The sequence below is a fragment of the Rhinolophus sinicus genome, linkage group LG10, assembly GCF_036562045.2.
Source record: "Rhinolophus sinicus isolate RSC01 linkage group LG10, ASM3656204v1, whole genome shotgun sequence".
Classification (NCBI taxonomy): domain Eukaryota; kingdom Metazoa; phylum Chordata; class Mammalia; order Chiroptera; family Rhinolophidae; genus Rhinolophus; species Rhinolophus sinicus.
In genome coordinates, this window is record NC_133759.1 from 76,016,454 (window position 1) to 76,033,013 (window position 16,560).

A 16,560-nucleotide genomic window follows, 5' to 3' on the forward strand; every position below is an offset into this window, starting at 1 on the left:
TAGACATTGAAAACTACCAATGAGAGAAATTAAATTATACTTAAATAGAGAAGATAATTGTTCATGGGTCAGAAGACTTAATACTGTTAAGATATGAATTCTCCCCAAATTGATCCATAGATCCAACCCAATCTCTATCAAAATTCCAGAAAGCTTTTATGTTGACATTGACAAGATAAAAAGACAATGCAATTTAAAAATCAGCAAACTATCTGAATAGATATATCTCCAAATAAGATGCAGAAAGGCTAATAAGCCCATGAAAAGATTCTCAGCATCACTAGCTATCAGCGGAACACTTCCTTGCTCCTTTTAAGAAGCCAATATTATCCTAATACCAAAACCAAAGATATTATAAGAAAACTACAAACAACCAACACCCCCACCACTTCCACCTCCCCACAAAAAAAAAAAAAAAAAGATTTCAACTGATACTTCAGAAGAACAGCCAATAAGCTTATAAAGATATTCAACATCATTAGTCATCAAAGAAATACAAATTAAAATCAAAATGAGATACCATGTTTCCCCGAAAATAAGACCTAGCCAGACAATCAGCTCTAATGCGTCTTTTGGAGCAAAAATTAATATAAGACCCAGTCTTATTTTACTATAAGACCGGGTATTACATCATTACATTATATTAGATCTGGTGTGATGTGATGTGATATGATGTGATGTGATATAATCTATTTAGTAAAATAAGACTGGGTCTTTAGTTAAGTAAGACCAGGTCTTATATTAATGTTTGCTCCAAAAGACGCATTAGAATTGATTGTCCGGCTAGGTCTTATTTTCGGGGAAACATGGTAACTACACACCCAGAAAAATGGCTAAAACTAAATTGACTGACAACACCAAATGTAGGCAAGAATGGAGAACTAATGAAACTATCACACATTTCTGGGGGATGAGAGTGGGGAGAAATAGGACTGCAATACAGTCACTTTGGAAAATAATTTTCAGTTTAGTATTAATTTAATATGCACTCAGCATATGACCCAACAATTCTACTTTTTGTCATATGAGAAAACACAATAAATCCACACAAAGATTGTTAAGTGAATGTTTATAATTTGTTCTTAAGAGCCCAAATCTGGAAATAACTTAAATGTTCAAGAGGTGAATGGATAAATACAACAGAAATAAAAATGAACTCAAAAATAAAAAGAACAAAAATAAAAAGGAACACGGAAGAATTCCAAAAGTATATGCCAAGCAAAAGAAGGTAACCATATATACAAAAGAAGTAAACACTGAATGGATTTCATTTATATGAATTCTAGAAAAAGCAAAACTTATCTATAGTGACATAAAACAAATCAGTAATTGTGTAGGGCCAGTGGTGAGGATGATGAAATGTTATAATTCTTTATTAGGGTGGTGGTTACAAAGATGCATATATCTATCAAAATTCAAACTGTACATTAAATACAAGTGTATTTTTTATGTGTAAATAAAGCTGATTTAAAAACTAAAGGAGTGGTACAGTGCATATATGGGCAGAAAGTTACATCTCTACCTAACATCATTCACAAAAATAAACTGGGCTAAATATAAATACAGAAAACAAAACTTCAATCACATTAAAAGAAAAATAAGAGGGTAAGTTTATTATCCTGGGGAAGGAATAGCCTTCTAAAGACATTACTAAGCAAAAGCTATAAGAAAAATATACTTACTCATCAAAATGAAAATCTCCTAGACCATAAAACTTAAAAGGACTCTAACTGGGAGATGTATTAATAGCATGTAGAAGAAATTATTAAAATCCAGAAGTCAAACAAAACAACATAAAACAAAGAAGTCCTCCTAAAACTCATAGGTGAAAGATGCAACCCAAAGGACAAAGGAAATTCATCCACACAGAAATCAAATGGATGATAAATGTGTAAAGATGATAAATTTCACTAGCAATCTAGGAAATGGAATGCCATCTTTCACCCAAAAGATCGGTGATTAGCAAATGGTAGTATGCAGAATAACAGGAAATACAAGTGGGAGTACTGACTGGTACAATCACTATGGAGGGAATTTGAGATTATATACTAAGTATATAATCTAAATGCTCAGCAATTCTACTTCTTGCTTTTTATCCAAAAGAAACTTGTGTGCACACAAGAAGGCATGAACGAAGATATCCACTAAAACAATGTTTATAGCAATGAAAACTTGGCAACAACTTAAATACCAAAGGGAAATGGCAAAATAAACTAAGATACACTCAGGCAATTAGAAGAAATGAAATACCTCTATATGTAATATATTATCTATATGTAATCTATGTATAACGTATATGTATAATAACATGGAAAGTTCTCTAAGACCTATTGCTCACTGATTAAAAATACAGAACAATATATCTGTAAAGAAATTAAATAAAGGAGAAAATGCTTATATGTAATGACTACATACATATGCATTTAAATGCTTATGGAAAATCTTGCAAAGGTATGTATGAAAGTAGCTCTAAGAGTATGGAGGAGGCTGGACTGGGGAAGGGTATCTATCATTAGAGGTCCTGGTCAAATTCCACAAAGAGAATATATTCTTGTGTAATATCCGTAAATATAAATTAATGTAAAATAATTTCCAAATCTGATTTCAGATGAGTATGGAACTTTTGTCTGAGGAACCTTTTTCCATATGACATAAATATGGTTGCTATGTCCTAGTGAAATAAAGGAGTTTCTCAGACAACAGCTTGAGAAGCCCTTACCACCTGTGGCTTAGAATACCGTAACAGTTTGCAAGAAACTTAAAAGTCTCTTCCCCATACTGCCTTCAAAGCTTTTCAAATACATCTCAGTCTAAATTACTCTCGATTCCACTATCTTGTTTTATTTTCTTCATAGCACTTATCACTATCTGAACTTATCTATTTATTTACTTCTTTACTGTCTGTTTCCCACTAGAATGGGAATGGCAAGACAATTTTGAATTCATATGATTTTAGTCAAGCCATTTAAGAGTTTTCTTACAGTATCAAAGACACATTTTATTTACTTACCTTAGTTGGAAAAGGAAATTTGGAAGGTTCTGTTTTGCATGGTGTATGAATAGCCGTTAGAGGGGGAGGCCATGAATGCGTCATCTCCTGAAATGTAATTATTACAGTTTGTTTTCAACCAGGTCAAGGATAAAAATTACACAGCTAAAAACCAGATTTGTATTATAAATGCTGGTTTCATGATTGCTCCTCCAAAAGTATACGTATTTAATCAGTAAATATTAATTAAGCACAATTGTGTGCACGGAACTACGGGGTAGATAATAGGAAAATAAATAATATACACTCTGGCTTCAAGGAGCTTAAGTGTTAAGACGACGAAACCTGTGAACAGCTACAGAAACCAGCCTGTAATCAAATACAAGGCACACAGTAAAATGCTACTAAGGAAGAGCTTACTGTGGGAGTGGGAAGAGGAGGATGCTAATAAGAAAAGCAGCTAACCTTTCCTAGGTACCTGCAATGGGCCAGATGCTGTGCTAAATGCTCTACATGTCTCTCACTCATGGAGTGCTCATTATGAGGTAGGTACCATTATGATCCTAACTCTATGTAGGATGAAACTGAAACAGAGATTATTTATTCAAGGTCACATACTTAGTAAGTAATGGACACAGAATTTAATCCTAGGAAGTCTGGCTACAGGGCCCATTCACTGACAGAACATTTTGGTCAGGTGGAGAAAATTAGAAGAGAGATATCGAAAGTACATGAGCAGGAAGACAGACAACTACTGTGTTTCCCTGAAAATAAGACCAGGTCTTACACCGTATTTCCCCCAAAATAAGACTGGGTCTTATATTAATTTTTGCTCCAAAAGACGCATGAGGGCATATTTTCAGGGGATGTCTTATTTTTTCATGTACAACAATCTACATTTATTCAAATACAGTCATCATCTTCTTCTGGAACATCGTCGTAACATACTAAATTCATCCGTCTGGCTGACAATCTTAACGGGCTTATTTTCGGGGTAGGTCTTATTTTTGGGGAAACACGGTAAGACCATAAGTCTGATTTCATTCAATAACTTCTGTCTAATCATATGTTAAGTGTGTCCAAGTGGAAGTTTGGATAAGATCACAATCTGTGTTTTAGAGGATCAGGGTGGAGAGAGGTATCAGACTTAGAATAAGGAGGCAGTGTTATTTCTGGCATTTAGTTTAAAGTGAACCATCAGGTATACTGAGAAAATATAATAAATTAAAAGTGGTATAACTTACGAATTTACCTTATACCCAAACAGTTATGTAAAGAAAGATACATGTTCAAGGGGCTCACACTTAAAATTTCAACACAGGAATAATTAAATTACCAGACATCCATACAATGGAACACCAAGCAGAGAGTAAAATGAGAAATTTAGCTACTGATATGAAATGATGTCCAAAGTATATTATTCAGTGACAAACACAAACCATAGTCCACGTCCTAGTAAATGTTTATGTAGGAAAAACTCTGTGGAAGATGGTTAAAGTGGCTGCCTCTGGGCAATTGAATGACAGAAGAGACAACAGACAAGGGCACTAGATACAGACTTTACTACGACCTGAACCTCTAAAATAGCCACCTACCCTGCAATTGCTCTTTATCCTCTTACAATGCTTTACTTTTTAATAGCATTTCACTTTACGAAATAATATTCTATAGTTGACTATTTCTTACACCCTGCTCTAGAATGTCAGCTCAAAGGGTGCAACATTATCATTATAATTACATTGTACCCCCAGTGCTTGACACACAGTAGGTGTTCAAGTAGTAAGACTTGAATTAACAAATCTTTTTTCCCTCCACAGTAAACATATATTACTTTTAATTAAATTTTTTTTCTGAAGTCTGTGATGGGTTCCTAGAAACAGCATAACTACAAATATCAAGAAAACATGAAGGGAATGTGGACCTGAAATTTTTTGCACACTGCACATAGGGAAGGGGAAAGGAAACAGAAAATCATACATCCCAGGTTTCCCAGTGTTGGCATTTCACACCTCAAATGAGAAAATACTCTGAATAGAAAAATCTATTTAACTCTCCATCACCAAATGACTGAGCACCTATTACACCCAAGGTCATGTGCCACACTGTATATATAAAATGTAGAATAAATTGTCAATAACATGAAATAAATAATTAAATCTAAGAAAATCTAAGATTTCTTCCAGATATTAGAATGCCATGCATTGTTGAGGATTTGGGGAAAAGATATATGCTCCCTTAGACTTTTTGTATACATGGTGACTGAAAAATGAATGCTATATGAGAATCAAAGGAAAGTTTATCACTGTGGTCTCTGATAGTCTAATACAGGGGGAAGAAGGATTTCATTAGGATTCTAAGAAAAATCAGGATCTATATGTAACTGAAGAGGAAAGAGAAACACATTCCATGCAAGTTTTTCTTAAAAAGGTAAAAAAGCAAGAAAGTATATGGATTAGGGAAATCAGTTTGGCAAAAGCGGTCAATCAGTAGTGGGGAAGGTTAGGACTGGCTTGTGGAAGATCTGGAATATCAAATTTGGACACTATTCTTTCTATGGGCCTTAGAGAGCCATTGAAAACTTCTAAGAAGGTTATTAATTTATGAAGATAAGGGATTGAAGCCAAGAATTTGGTAGCAATGCAGAAGACAGATGAGCAGGGAGACTAAGCAGGCAGAAAGGCAGATTATTGAAGCTCAAGGTGGCAGACATGGAAATAAAGGGATGGATATTTTCAAGGAATTTTCAAAGTCTACATGTAGTTTGTGATTAAACAGGACATGAGAGAGAAATAAGAGATAATTAGGATTCTACACTTACAAGCCTGGGGGAATGGTAGTACTACTAATAGAAGGACGTCTGAGAAACATGGCTTTAGACATGTTGAGCCTGAAGAAACAGGGAGAAATCTAAATGGAGACCCAGCTAAAAAGCAAAACCAAAGGATACCAAGGCAGAAGAGAAAGACTGCAGAGCTGTCTAATAGATAAAAGCCAAAAACATGGATCCAAAAAAAAAAAAAAAAAAAAAGTAAGGGAAAGAGCAGAAAGAAGAGTAAAGACTAGAAAATGCACCCATATTTAAGAGGTTAAGACACAAGGGTTCCCAAAAGGCAGAGAATGAGAGACAAGAAAGGTGGATGGGAAATAAAAACAATGGAGCATAACAACAGTCAAGGAAAGAAGAATGATGTTTCCAGAAGAAAAGAGGGGAAAAGAGTAGAGAACTCAAATGAAGCCCCCGATGAAGGGGAAGGTAATGACCTTAGAGAATAGGTAGAGCAGAATGGTAAAGGTAAGAGATTATAGTGGACCATAGGAAGGAAGAATAAAAATGAAAGCAGCCCATGAAAGCAGTCTTTCAAAGGTATCCATAATGAAATCCAAGTATAGACACAAAAATTCAGGATCTTCTGCAAAAAGTACAATATGTGACTGACGGTTTTTCTCTAGTGAATCAAAAGCAATCGTTGTCACTCATTAATTCACTGGATTTTCTCTTTGTCTTTTCCCAATAGAGGAATGTACTTTTTGGTCACATGTCAATTTTAGACATATTCCATTAAACACTCAAAATGTTTTTGCAGTACTGAAAGGAGGTCTTTCATTGTAAGATTTGACCAGTATGTACAGATAAATTACAAAGCAAGCTATTTTCAATGTGATGGTGTGACTGATAACTATTGAGTTGTTTAGCACTTCAAATTACTAACTGATTAAGCTGAGAAAGTACAGTTCTATTTGGTTTCTTTCTCTTTTCAAGGGACGCTGTTAAGATTGAAATTTGTTTTACTTAAAAACAAAAATAGAACAAAAAAAACAGCTCTTTGAGGACAAATAGTAAACAAACCAAGTGATTAAGAATCTAAGAATGAATATAAGCAGAACAGACTCATTATTTTTGACAGACATAATCAAGTCACACATGTGAGCAATCTACTGCTTCAGGTCCTTTGTGAAATAGAGGGGGAAGAGGCCACGAGAGTAGCAGGACATCATAATTAAATAAGAGAGACTGAACCTACTCAAAAAACAAACAAACAAAACACACACAACTTACTTTAAGAATTTCATCCACACAGCTCACATCACCAGAAGCAGATGCCTTAAGAGGAAAAGAAACACACATTAGATTTGAAATTTATTACTAGATTTCTATCATTTGTTGCACAGATTTAACACATTATTAAAAATGAAGTTCAATTTAAAGAAGTACTTATGATCCCACTATTCCAAATCAGAACACTAACTAGAATCTTTGCACTAATTTCTCTAAATATAAATTTTCCAAAAACTGAAAAATTTTAATCACCAAACTGTACATGACTTAAAAACTTTACATTTTTCAAAAACTTTTTTGAAAAATAGTTTTTGAAAAAAATTATTTCTAAGGTTTTTTAAAAATCATAGAAATAATTTTTAAGTGTAATTTTTCAGGTGAGCATCTTGTCAAAAAAATTAAAAATTGACATACAAAATATACCACACTGAGATACAGCATTTCACATAATCTAACAAATAGAATAAAACCAGTATTACTGAATGTTTACTTGTCTGGAACATGATGAATATTTCACATAACCTTTCTCAAATCATGGGAGTTCTTTATTCTAAGGCTGAAGCAGGAATTAGAGAACTGGAGTTTGAACTCAAATCTAATTAATTCTAAGGATCACATTGTTTGGAGAAAGAACAAATTGTCATTTTACTATTCTCTTGAGAGGAATAATTAGATGACAAATGCCATGAACAACGAGTTTCTCAAGGCTACAGGAAAGATTTTTAAACGTTCTCAAAATAGCATTTTACCTATACCTGACCCCTTCCCCGCTGTTTTAAGTTCTGAGTTATGATTTTCAGCTGCTAACATTAGTTTTAAATTCTCTTTCTTGCAAAAACTGTATTAAAAGAAAAATTTAGCTATTTCATAATGAATGCTCACTTCTTTGGTTATCCTGAATATCATGTTTTGGTAGACAGTCATAAATACTGTAAATTTCAAACCACCACTGAGTCTGGAGCAACTGCCTCAAACCTTAAGTGTAATCAGAGAAAGGGATCATAGCATCTAAACCACACATTCCCATCTCCATGGACCTGAAAAAGTCCCAACATATACCACAACGAACCACGGCCCACGTCTCATTCATGAGTGTCACTATGACAATAGAAATTGTAAATTTTTTTAAAAAAGAACACAAGATGTATTATACCATAAATCAAAAGGAGGAAATCTAAGGTATTCAACACTAATGCTTTCATTCTATAACTGACTCATTTTAACATTTGAAAACAGTGAGCGACATTTTCTCTGCTGCCCAAGAGGGAAAGCTAACAGTTCTATGATCCACATGGGAGTCAATCATGTCTTTTTTAAAACTTTTACATTCTTTACTATTAAGACAAAGAGAGTTCAAGTTCAATAATAATTTCATGGTAAAGTGCTTCACACAGTCACAATGTTAAAAGCTCTACTTGTGTGACTTACATCCAATGGTTGGGAAGGTATTTTCAGCTTGGTGAGATGTGCTTTGCTGCTGGGCTTCAGTTCAGCCATGCTGTTGCCATGGGATTGGCTGCTATAGTGCTCAGAGGACAGCTTTGGTTCCATGGACTCCTGTCCGTCCATGGGCCGCACATAGGCAGTGGGTTTCTGTAACATTGAACTGGACTTTGACATCAGTGAAGGTGGGAAAGACTGATTTGAGTGCTGCCCACTTGAGAAAGGTACACGGGAAGGAGAATCCCAGTTTGCATCGGGGTCCCGAGGTGATTTGGAACGCTGATGTTCCTTGCTATGGTGATCACTCCCATGAGACCTGGAATGACTGGAGCTTAATGAAGAAACAGCCTGGGGTTTGCCAGGGCTGGAAGAGCGTGATTTGGAGTGTTCTGATCCATGCTGGCCTTTTTTCCGGCTGCTGCTCCCACTACTGCTATATGACTCACGGTCATGCCGCTGGCCACTACTACTAGTACCACCACTGCCACCTGCACTGGTCCGCTGGCTACTGTGTCCACTCTGTAAGCCTGAGGACCGTTTCTGAGACTGAGAAGTGCTGGGTGCGGGTCCTACTGGTGTCCATTTGCTACTCTGATGAGAGCTCCCATGTCTCTGTTCAAAGAAATTTGAGTTAGATTTTTCATCTGCTGTCGGTGGTACTGTAGGCTTGGGAATTGCAACAAGCTTTGGTATAGATCTGTCTCCTATGAAATCCTTCATTTCATCGTAGTTTCCAAGCATACTCTGAATACGACTTGATAGCTTATCTTCTTTGCTAGTCTACAAAAAAATGTAAAATAAATTTTACAGTTAGCATAACTGGAAATAAAAGATGCTTCTAACATGACTTTCCAAACTTCAAATGGAAAGGGGCTTTCCAGAGGGAAGCCTTATCTCATATCTTAAGGTTAACACCTCAAAGAAAACTCCAAATATATAATATATATGGTGAAAAAGTGAACTGAAAGTAAAAACTATTCATGCTAAAACATTAAAATATAAACATTCTATAGGATACTGAGAAATATATAGATTCCAGGAGGACCTTGTATGAAAAATAAAGACTTATTGCAAGAAAAAAAAAATATTCCAGGAGGAAAAAGATCTCAATTTCACCAGTAAATATAATGGAACAGTAGTGAAAATCTTTTGAAGACCAGGAAAAGTATCTGCCTTTATTTAACTAAGTTCGAGGCCAGCAGATTAGCCAATACTCATACACTGACAGTCTGGGAAAACATTATATCCCTTATAATTCAATGTTATAGTTAGAAGCACAAACAAAAATTTAGTGAAACAAGTTATACCCAATTGACTGTTTTACTTTAATTCTTTTGTCATTTTTGACTCATCAAGTTAACAAAAGTCCTAACAACAAATTAAGCATGGAAAATCCATTGATAAAAATTTTAAATCCTGGCTAATAATTCTGACCAATAAATGCTCCAACATTTGAAGGCAATAGCTTCAAGAATTATTTTTGGATAATAAGAAGGTCCAAGATGTCTACAAGCTTTAGGACTCTTTCATATTCATATACATGAGAGAAAGTTTACTAATTACATTGAAAAGGAAATCAAGATTGAGCCACCACTGGGCTGGCCCGGTGGCTCAGGCAGTTAGAGCTCTGTGCTCCTAACGCCGAAGGCTGCCGGTTCGATTCCCACATGGGCCAGTGGGCTCTCAACCACAAGGCTGCCAGTTCAATTCCTCGACTCCCGCAAGGGATGGTGGGCAGCGCCCCCTGCAACTAAAATTGAACACGGCACCTTGAGCTGAGCTGCCGCTGACCTCCCGGATGGCTCAGTTGGTTGGAGGATGGCTCAGTTGGTTGGAGCGCGTCCTCTCAACCACAAGGTTGCAGGTTCGACTCCCTCAAGGGATGGTGGGCTGTGCCCCCTGCAACTAGAAAACGGCAACTGGACCTGGAGCTGAGCTGCGCCCTCCACAACTAAGACTGGAAGGACAACAACTTGAAGCTGAACAGCACCCTCCACAACTAAGATTGAAAGTTCAACAACTTGACTTGGAAAAAAGAAGTCCTGGAAGTGCACACTGTTCCCCAATAAAGTCCTGTTCCCCTTTCCCAATAAAATCTTTAAAAAAAAAAAAAAAAAAAAAAAAGATTGAGCCACCACTATTTACTTTGAGGTTGGCATGAATCAAAAATGACTTGATTCATGACTAAATTATTTGACTGACTAAATTATTTGAAAATTAGTCTGATCTCTACTAAATGAGAGGTCAGCGATTTACAGCAATTTATAGACAATATCAAGATTAGAAATAAAATCCAATTCATTACAATGTAATTACAAAATAAATGGTAATATGATTAGAGGATTCTGGACAGGACTCCTGTTTTTCGTAATCCCTAATCCCTAATCTCAGGTTTCGTGTTATACTCCTACAAATGATGTCAGTATAACTGCTTTTAATTGGAAAATCCTTAAAAGCTCTGAATAAATGGCCTTTATACATCTCATAGATGGTTTCTACAAACACCAAATGTTATAATGGTAAAAACTCAGGAGACATTTGTTATGTTTATATTTCATCAGAAAAAAGCTAACTCTCAATCTCATAATATATGCCCACAATTGTCAATACTGCTGCAATATATAGTATTATAGCTATTATACACATATAAGGTTTAAAATGTAAAAGCAGTTCAAATGAAATCCAAGCTCAATCAAATATTAGGAAGACATTTGTGGCCATTACAGCTACGTTAGAGGCATGAGAAGTGGTACCATCCAGTGTTTTATGTAATCCCAAACCAAGCACAACAGCAGTTATAAAAAATAGCAATGGGTTCATTTTGAACATCTCTGACAACGAGCTTTAATTTAAATCTGATTGTTAATTACGCATTAAGTACATTAGAAAGAAAATCAGAGAATTTAGTATGTGATAACAGAGACAGAACCAGATTGATACTGAAAGTATATTTATGCAAACATACTATTAAGTCACTGCAAATGGCAAAAAAATAGGGAAAAACAAAAGACTATGAAATATATTCATCTTTGATGTTATATCCAAAGAACCTAGGAAACATCAGATGATACAGATTGGTTCACAAAATTTTAATTTAATCCAAGGCTCAGAAAGGTGAAATGCCTGCCCAGTTAGTGGTAGAGCCAGGAATCCAGAGATGAGTGTTTAAGCTAATGCAGACTACACTTCCAAAAGTATAGGGTAGTAATTGGGGGGTGTGGATGAGGACGACAGTAATACTCTTGATCTAGGTACTGATTATACAAGGTTATTCATGTTGTGAAAATTCTTTCAGCTGTAACACAATTTGTACACTTTTCTGCATCCATGTTATACACCAATGGAAAGTAGCCCAACAAAGTACATTCTACTTAGAAGAAAGGAAAAATGTTAAAATGTATACATAATAACTCTTTTCTCATATAAAAATTCAAGTTTAAACATTTCTAAAGCAAAAAATGTCATGGTATTGGGGAAAAAACATTCAAACAAGGACAACTTACAACTTTGTATGGCTCAGCAAAGAGAGGAGAGCTGGGTGGGAAGGGGTCTTCGCCCTGCTGAATTTCCTGATTCCGCCTTTCCCGTTCTTTCATACGCAGCACATTGCGGTCTTCACGGTTCATGTTGCTATAGAGAGAAATGCAATCTTTACATCACAAAAGAAAAGAAAAAAAGAATGCTCTGTACTGATTTTGTCAGTTTAATCCTTCAATCGGAGATTCCCTTTTGACTTCCAAGTAATAACAGGCATTAGTGCTGAAGTTGGGTTCTGGCAATGGTTTTATCAGCTAATACCAACACTGTCTTCCACAACTATGCAGACAGGCAACAACAGCCCAGAATATTAGGATCCACCCACTAAAACCTTAACCTTACCAACTTTTAACGCATTCTGCTAGCTAAACGTCAGCTAACACTGATACATTCAGAGGGAAGGTAGTACTTAAACCCAAATCCTTAGTGTGTGCTATAAGCCTTTGGTGGCTCCTCAGCAGAAAGCTAACTATTCTTTGCCAGTAGCGGCACACAACCCACTCCCACCTACCACCCCGCCCCCCAGGGTCCAGTGCTTTTCTCTACTTTGCATCTACCTTATCTTGATTTCTTTTTGTCCCAAACACAGCTTCCTTGGTGTCCATCCTTATGGCAGTTTGACCTCAGCTTTGCTGTTGTTCTAGATTCCCTAAAAAACGACATTTCTGCTCTAAATACATTAATATTTCAATTAACACCTCAATAAATGGCAAAAGTGAGGCTTTCAGCAATAGAATCTAACATTAACTTGGGTTAGTAACAGTAGTCGAAATTATGTTGCAAAAGAAAAGTCTTTTGGGGGTGGAGGGAAAAATGAGGGTGTCATTCCTATACTCATGACAGTACGTTGTATTTTCTCTAAGAACAAACTAAGGAAAGTAAGTTTATTTACAGCAGCAGGGATTTTGGTTAAATAGATAGTAATGAAAAAGGTTTTCGAACCCTGGGACAAGGAATTATCAGGGACTCTGCAATACATTTCCCTAGAGATAGAGTAAACCATCTGTCCCAGTTTTGATTAAAGACAAACAAACAAACTCCTGTTGGAGGCCAAAGGGAAAAATCAGGTTACACTTGTGCAGCATTTCTAGACTTACGATTCATAAATAGAATCTAATCAGAAAATTAAAGTCTATCAATATTGGGGGACCTATAGTTGTAAAATTAGAATGGAGAGCAAAACCAATATACTCTTGAGGATTTTTATAAGTGGTTAAAACAGTGCAAGTAAACATTCAAAGATAAAACTTCCTGATTTGCACAATTAGTACCTTGCAAATATTAAATATTAAAGCAATTTAATATTTTAAAATTTTTTCTAAGGGTTCCAAATGTGTATTCATGTTGTTTCTTATTTGTACAATTTTCTAATGACAAGAATATAAGCTATTTTGAGGTATGGAAATAGTGTGTGTTTTCTTTGGTCTCCCTAGTACTTAGCACCACACAGAACCACAGAAAGTGTTTGAATCTTTCTTTAATAAATACTATAACGGGCGGCTGGTTGGCTCAGTTGGTTAGAGTGCAGTGCTTAGCACCCGAGTCGCCAGTTCTAGTCCCACATGGACTTGTGAGCTGCGCCCTCCACAACTAGATTGAAAACAATGACTTGACTTGGAGCTGATGGGTCCTAGAGGGGCACACTGTTCCCCAATAAAAAATTTTTTTTAAATTTAAAAAATTTAGAAAAATGAAAAACTATAAAAGATCTACATTTCGGTATTCAGAGCTCACTTGAAGCAAGTAATAACTGTATATCACTAACAGTCAAGTTTCAAATAGATCTCTTGAGCTATGGTGCGGTAACATACAAAGTTTGCGTATCTGACAGAGTCTAAAGGACATGTTAACTAACAATTTCCTGTATTTCCTAAATTCAATTCCTGAAAGATCAGAAAACCACAGAAACGCCTTCTTTAAACTATGATTTAATTTACATATTCAATAGTACTAAAATAATCACAGAAGAAACACTTGTACATATATTGCATCCATACGATTTCCACAATAAAACTCCTCCTATTATACAATTCAAACAATGAAAGTCATCCGACAGAATATTTCCTCTTTTAACAAAGCTGCCAAGAAGCTCAGAACTAAATTAACTGATTGCTTATGAGAACTAATATCACAGTTGTAGCTCTTATTCTCTATTATTTTTCTAATCTGACTTATTTTCGCATGTAATATATAGGCTCCATTTTTGCTGTGTTTTTGAACATCAATATCTCTGCCTAAGACAAAACAAAGTTTCCCCAAAAGCAATAATTCCAGTAACCTGAGCTCCCCTAAAATTAACATGAAATTTCAGTATGAGTCAATTTGAAGTATATCTTTGCTGTACAGGCAAAACTATTTTATAGCATATCCCTGAGGATACGTGCAACTATTGTACTGAAACAGGATTCAGTTAAAATTAGCAAATGATACATCACAACAAAAATCTGTGGGACTAGATAAAATAATTTTTAAAAGAAAATTATCAAGTAAGCAGGAAGGTTATGTATATGGTATTCAGCTAAAAATTTTAATTATTTAAGGTAAATTGTTTTAAGCACCCATCAAATACTTAAGCTGATACATTAATTACAAACAATTATAAACAACAGTCTACAGACAAAAAGAAATGCAAAGAAATCTTCAACTTAGGTTTGTTGTTGGTAGTGATGATGGTGTAGAAATTTCATTGCTATCAGACTGAGCAAATGAGTAGCTATATTGAGACTTTTGGGGAATTAAGGATCTTACTATGAGAAAGAAGAGATACAAATAGAATGGAGTAAGAAAAAACCTTTGGGGATTTGATATTAGAAATAGTTATGAATTCATGCTTGTATAACAAACAAACTAACATGGCCGCTCGCTCTGTCTGAAAGAATCTAGGAGCAGTGACATCCCAGTAGAAAGAAGCATCTTGCACACCCAAATTTTTATTTCCAGTATCACTCTCCACTAAAACGAAACAGGACTTCTTGGTGAAATCGCTAATTCCAAGGATGCTGCAGAGATTTAAAATGCAAAGTGAGCCTACAACATCTTGTTGTAACAGCAAGAAAATGCTCCAAAACAGATGGAGACCTATCAAAAGGGTACAGGAACCAGCCTGAAGGGGCTCTCGCTCTCACTGGTCAGATTTAGAAACATAAGCATCAAAATAAACTAAGACTGGAAGATAACCAATTGAATAAAAAAAGAATCCCCGAATCCAGAGCAATAACAGCAAAGAATAAAAAGAGAAATAAAGCAGGAAGCAAATGCCCTTCTTTATAGAAGAATGCCCACTAATAAATGTAGAAAAAAATGAAATAATTAAAAAATGGCCTTTTTGCAACCACTAAAGTAGTAGCTGAGGCAAGAATCATCAATGGATGCTAAAACCATTGGGTGAAAAATTTGGTGGGAATGGAATATTCAGTATCACCCCACAGGCTATTAATTACAAATAAAAAATCTTTAAAATAGAGAAGCATAGTACACACTACGCTTACTTAAGTGATCATCAATCATGGGACAAACTGACATCACGTGCCTTCCCATGTGATGTACTAAAGACACATCACCACCTAGGTAGTCTTCCTGCTAAAGACATTTAACCTGAATCTAATTACAAGTAAGCAGACAAATGTAAGTTAAGAAACATTCTGCAAAATAGGCCTGGACTTTTCAAAACCATCAGTATCATGAGATTCCACCCCACCCCAATCCCCAATAAAAAGAGGCTGGGGATTACTTCTACATTGAAGGAGACAACTAAATGCAATATATGATCCTTCATTTCCTAGATCCCAGATCTGGGGAGAAAAAAATTGTTGTGAAGGACATTATTGGGAAAATTTGAATATTGACAGTATTTCAGATAATCAATCAATGTTAAGTTTCTGAACTGTGACAACTATTTGGTTATGTGGGAGAATGTCCGTGATGCTCAGGGCATACACAAGTGAAATGTTATCATGTCTGCAACCCTCAAAAGGTTCAGCACCCATCTAAACATATATCTAGTATGTATAGGTGTGTGTGTGTGTGTGTGTGTGCGCGCGCGGGGGGGGGGGAGAGAGAGAGAGAGAGAGAGAGAAGGAAGGAAGGGAGAGGGACAGACAAGAGGAGAAGAAAGAGCAGCAGCAGCAGCAATTACAGTAAAAATGTTAACAACTGGTACATGTAGGTAAAGGGTATATGGAAGTATATTACACTTTTCTTGTGAATTTTTTCAAAATAAAAGATGGAAGGAAAAGAGTGATATGGTTTAGATATTCGAGAACCATGGGTGCTTTCCAGCGTTTTTCAACCTTGGAATTTACTATCTAACTGTCTCTTCTCTAGTGTTTAAACTATTCTCCCATCTCAAATCCACACTGATCATCCAATACACACACCTCAACTCCTCCTGTGTCGCTATTACACTTTAGAAAGTGTAACGCCATTCTTGGCTAGGAGGGGACACCATCAACATGCCAAGCTTCAGTTTCCCTAAAGCAAATGGATGTCCCAAATTTGTGTAACAATTATTGTTTATTAAGTGTACTTACTAACT

At 35.7% G+C, this 16,560-nt stretch overlaps 1 protein-coding gene across 6 annotated transcripts in view; it reads right to left on the bottom strand.

Moving 5' to 3' along the window:
• Positions 1 to 16,560, bottom strand: part of AFF4 (ALF transcription elongation factor 4) — a 68,126-nt gene that overhangs the window by 34,309 nt on the left and 17,257 nt on the right. For 2 of the 6 annotated variants that reach the window (XM_019756073.2, XM_074313505.1), the window contains exons 2-6: positions 12,584 to 12,675; positions 11,993 to 12,119; positions 8,475 to 9,269; positions 7,047 to 7,091; positions 3,011 to 3,097 (exon numbers count right to left, since the gene is read on the bottom strand). In XM_019756073.2, coding sequence (XP_019611632.1) covers positions 3,011 to 3,097; positions 7,047 to 7,091; positions 8,475 to 9,269; positions 11,993 to 12,115 — 1,050 coding nt within the window. In that variant the 5' untranslated portion in view covers positions 12,116 to 12,119; positions 12,584 to 12,675. The remainder of the gene's footprint in view (positions 1 to 3,010; positions 3,098 to 7,046; positions 7,092 to 8,474; positions 9,270 to 11,992; positions 12,120 to 12,583; positions 12,676 to 16,560) is intronic. The other 4 variants (XM_019756072.2, XM_019756074.2, XM_074313506.1 and 1 more) reach the window with 3 other exon arrangements.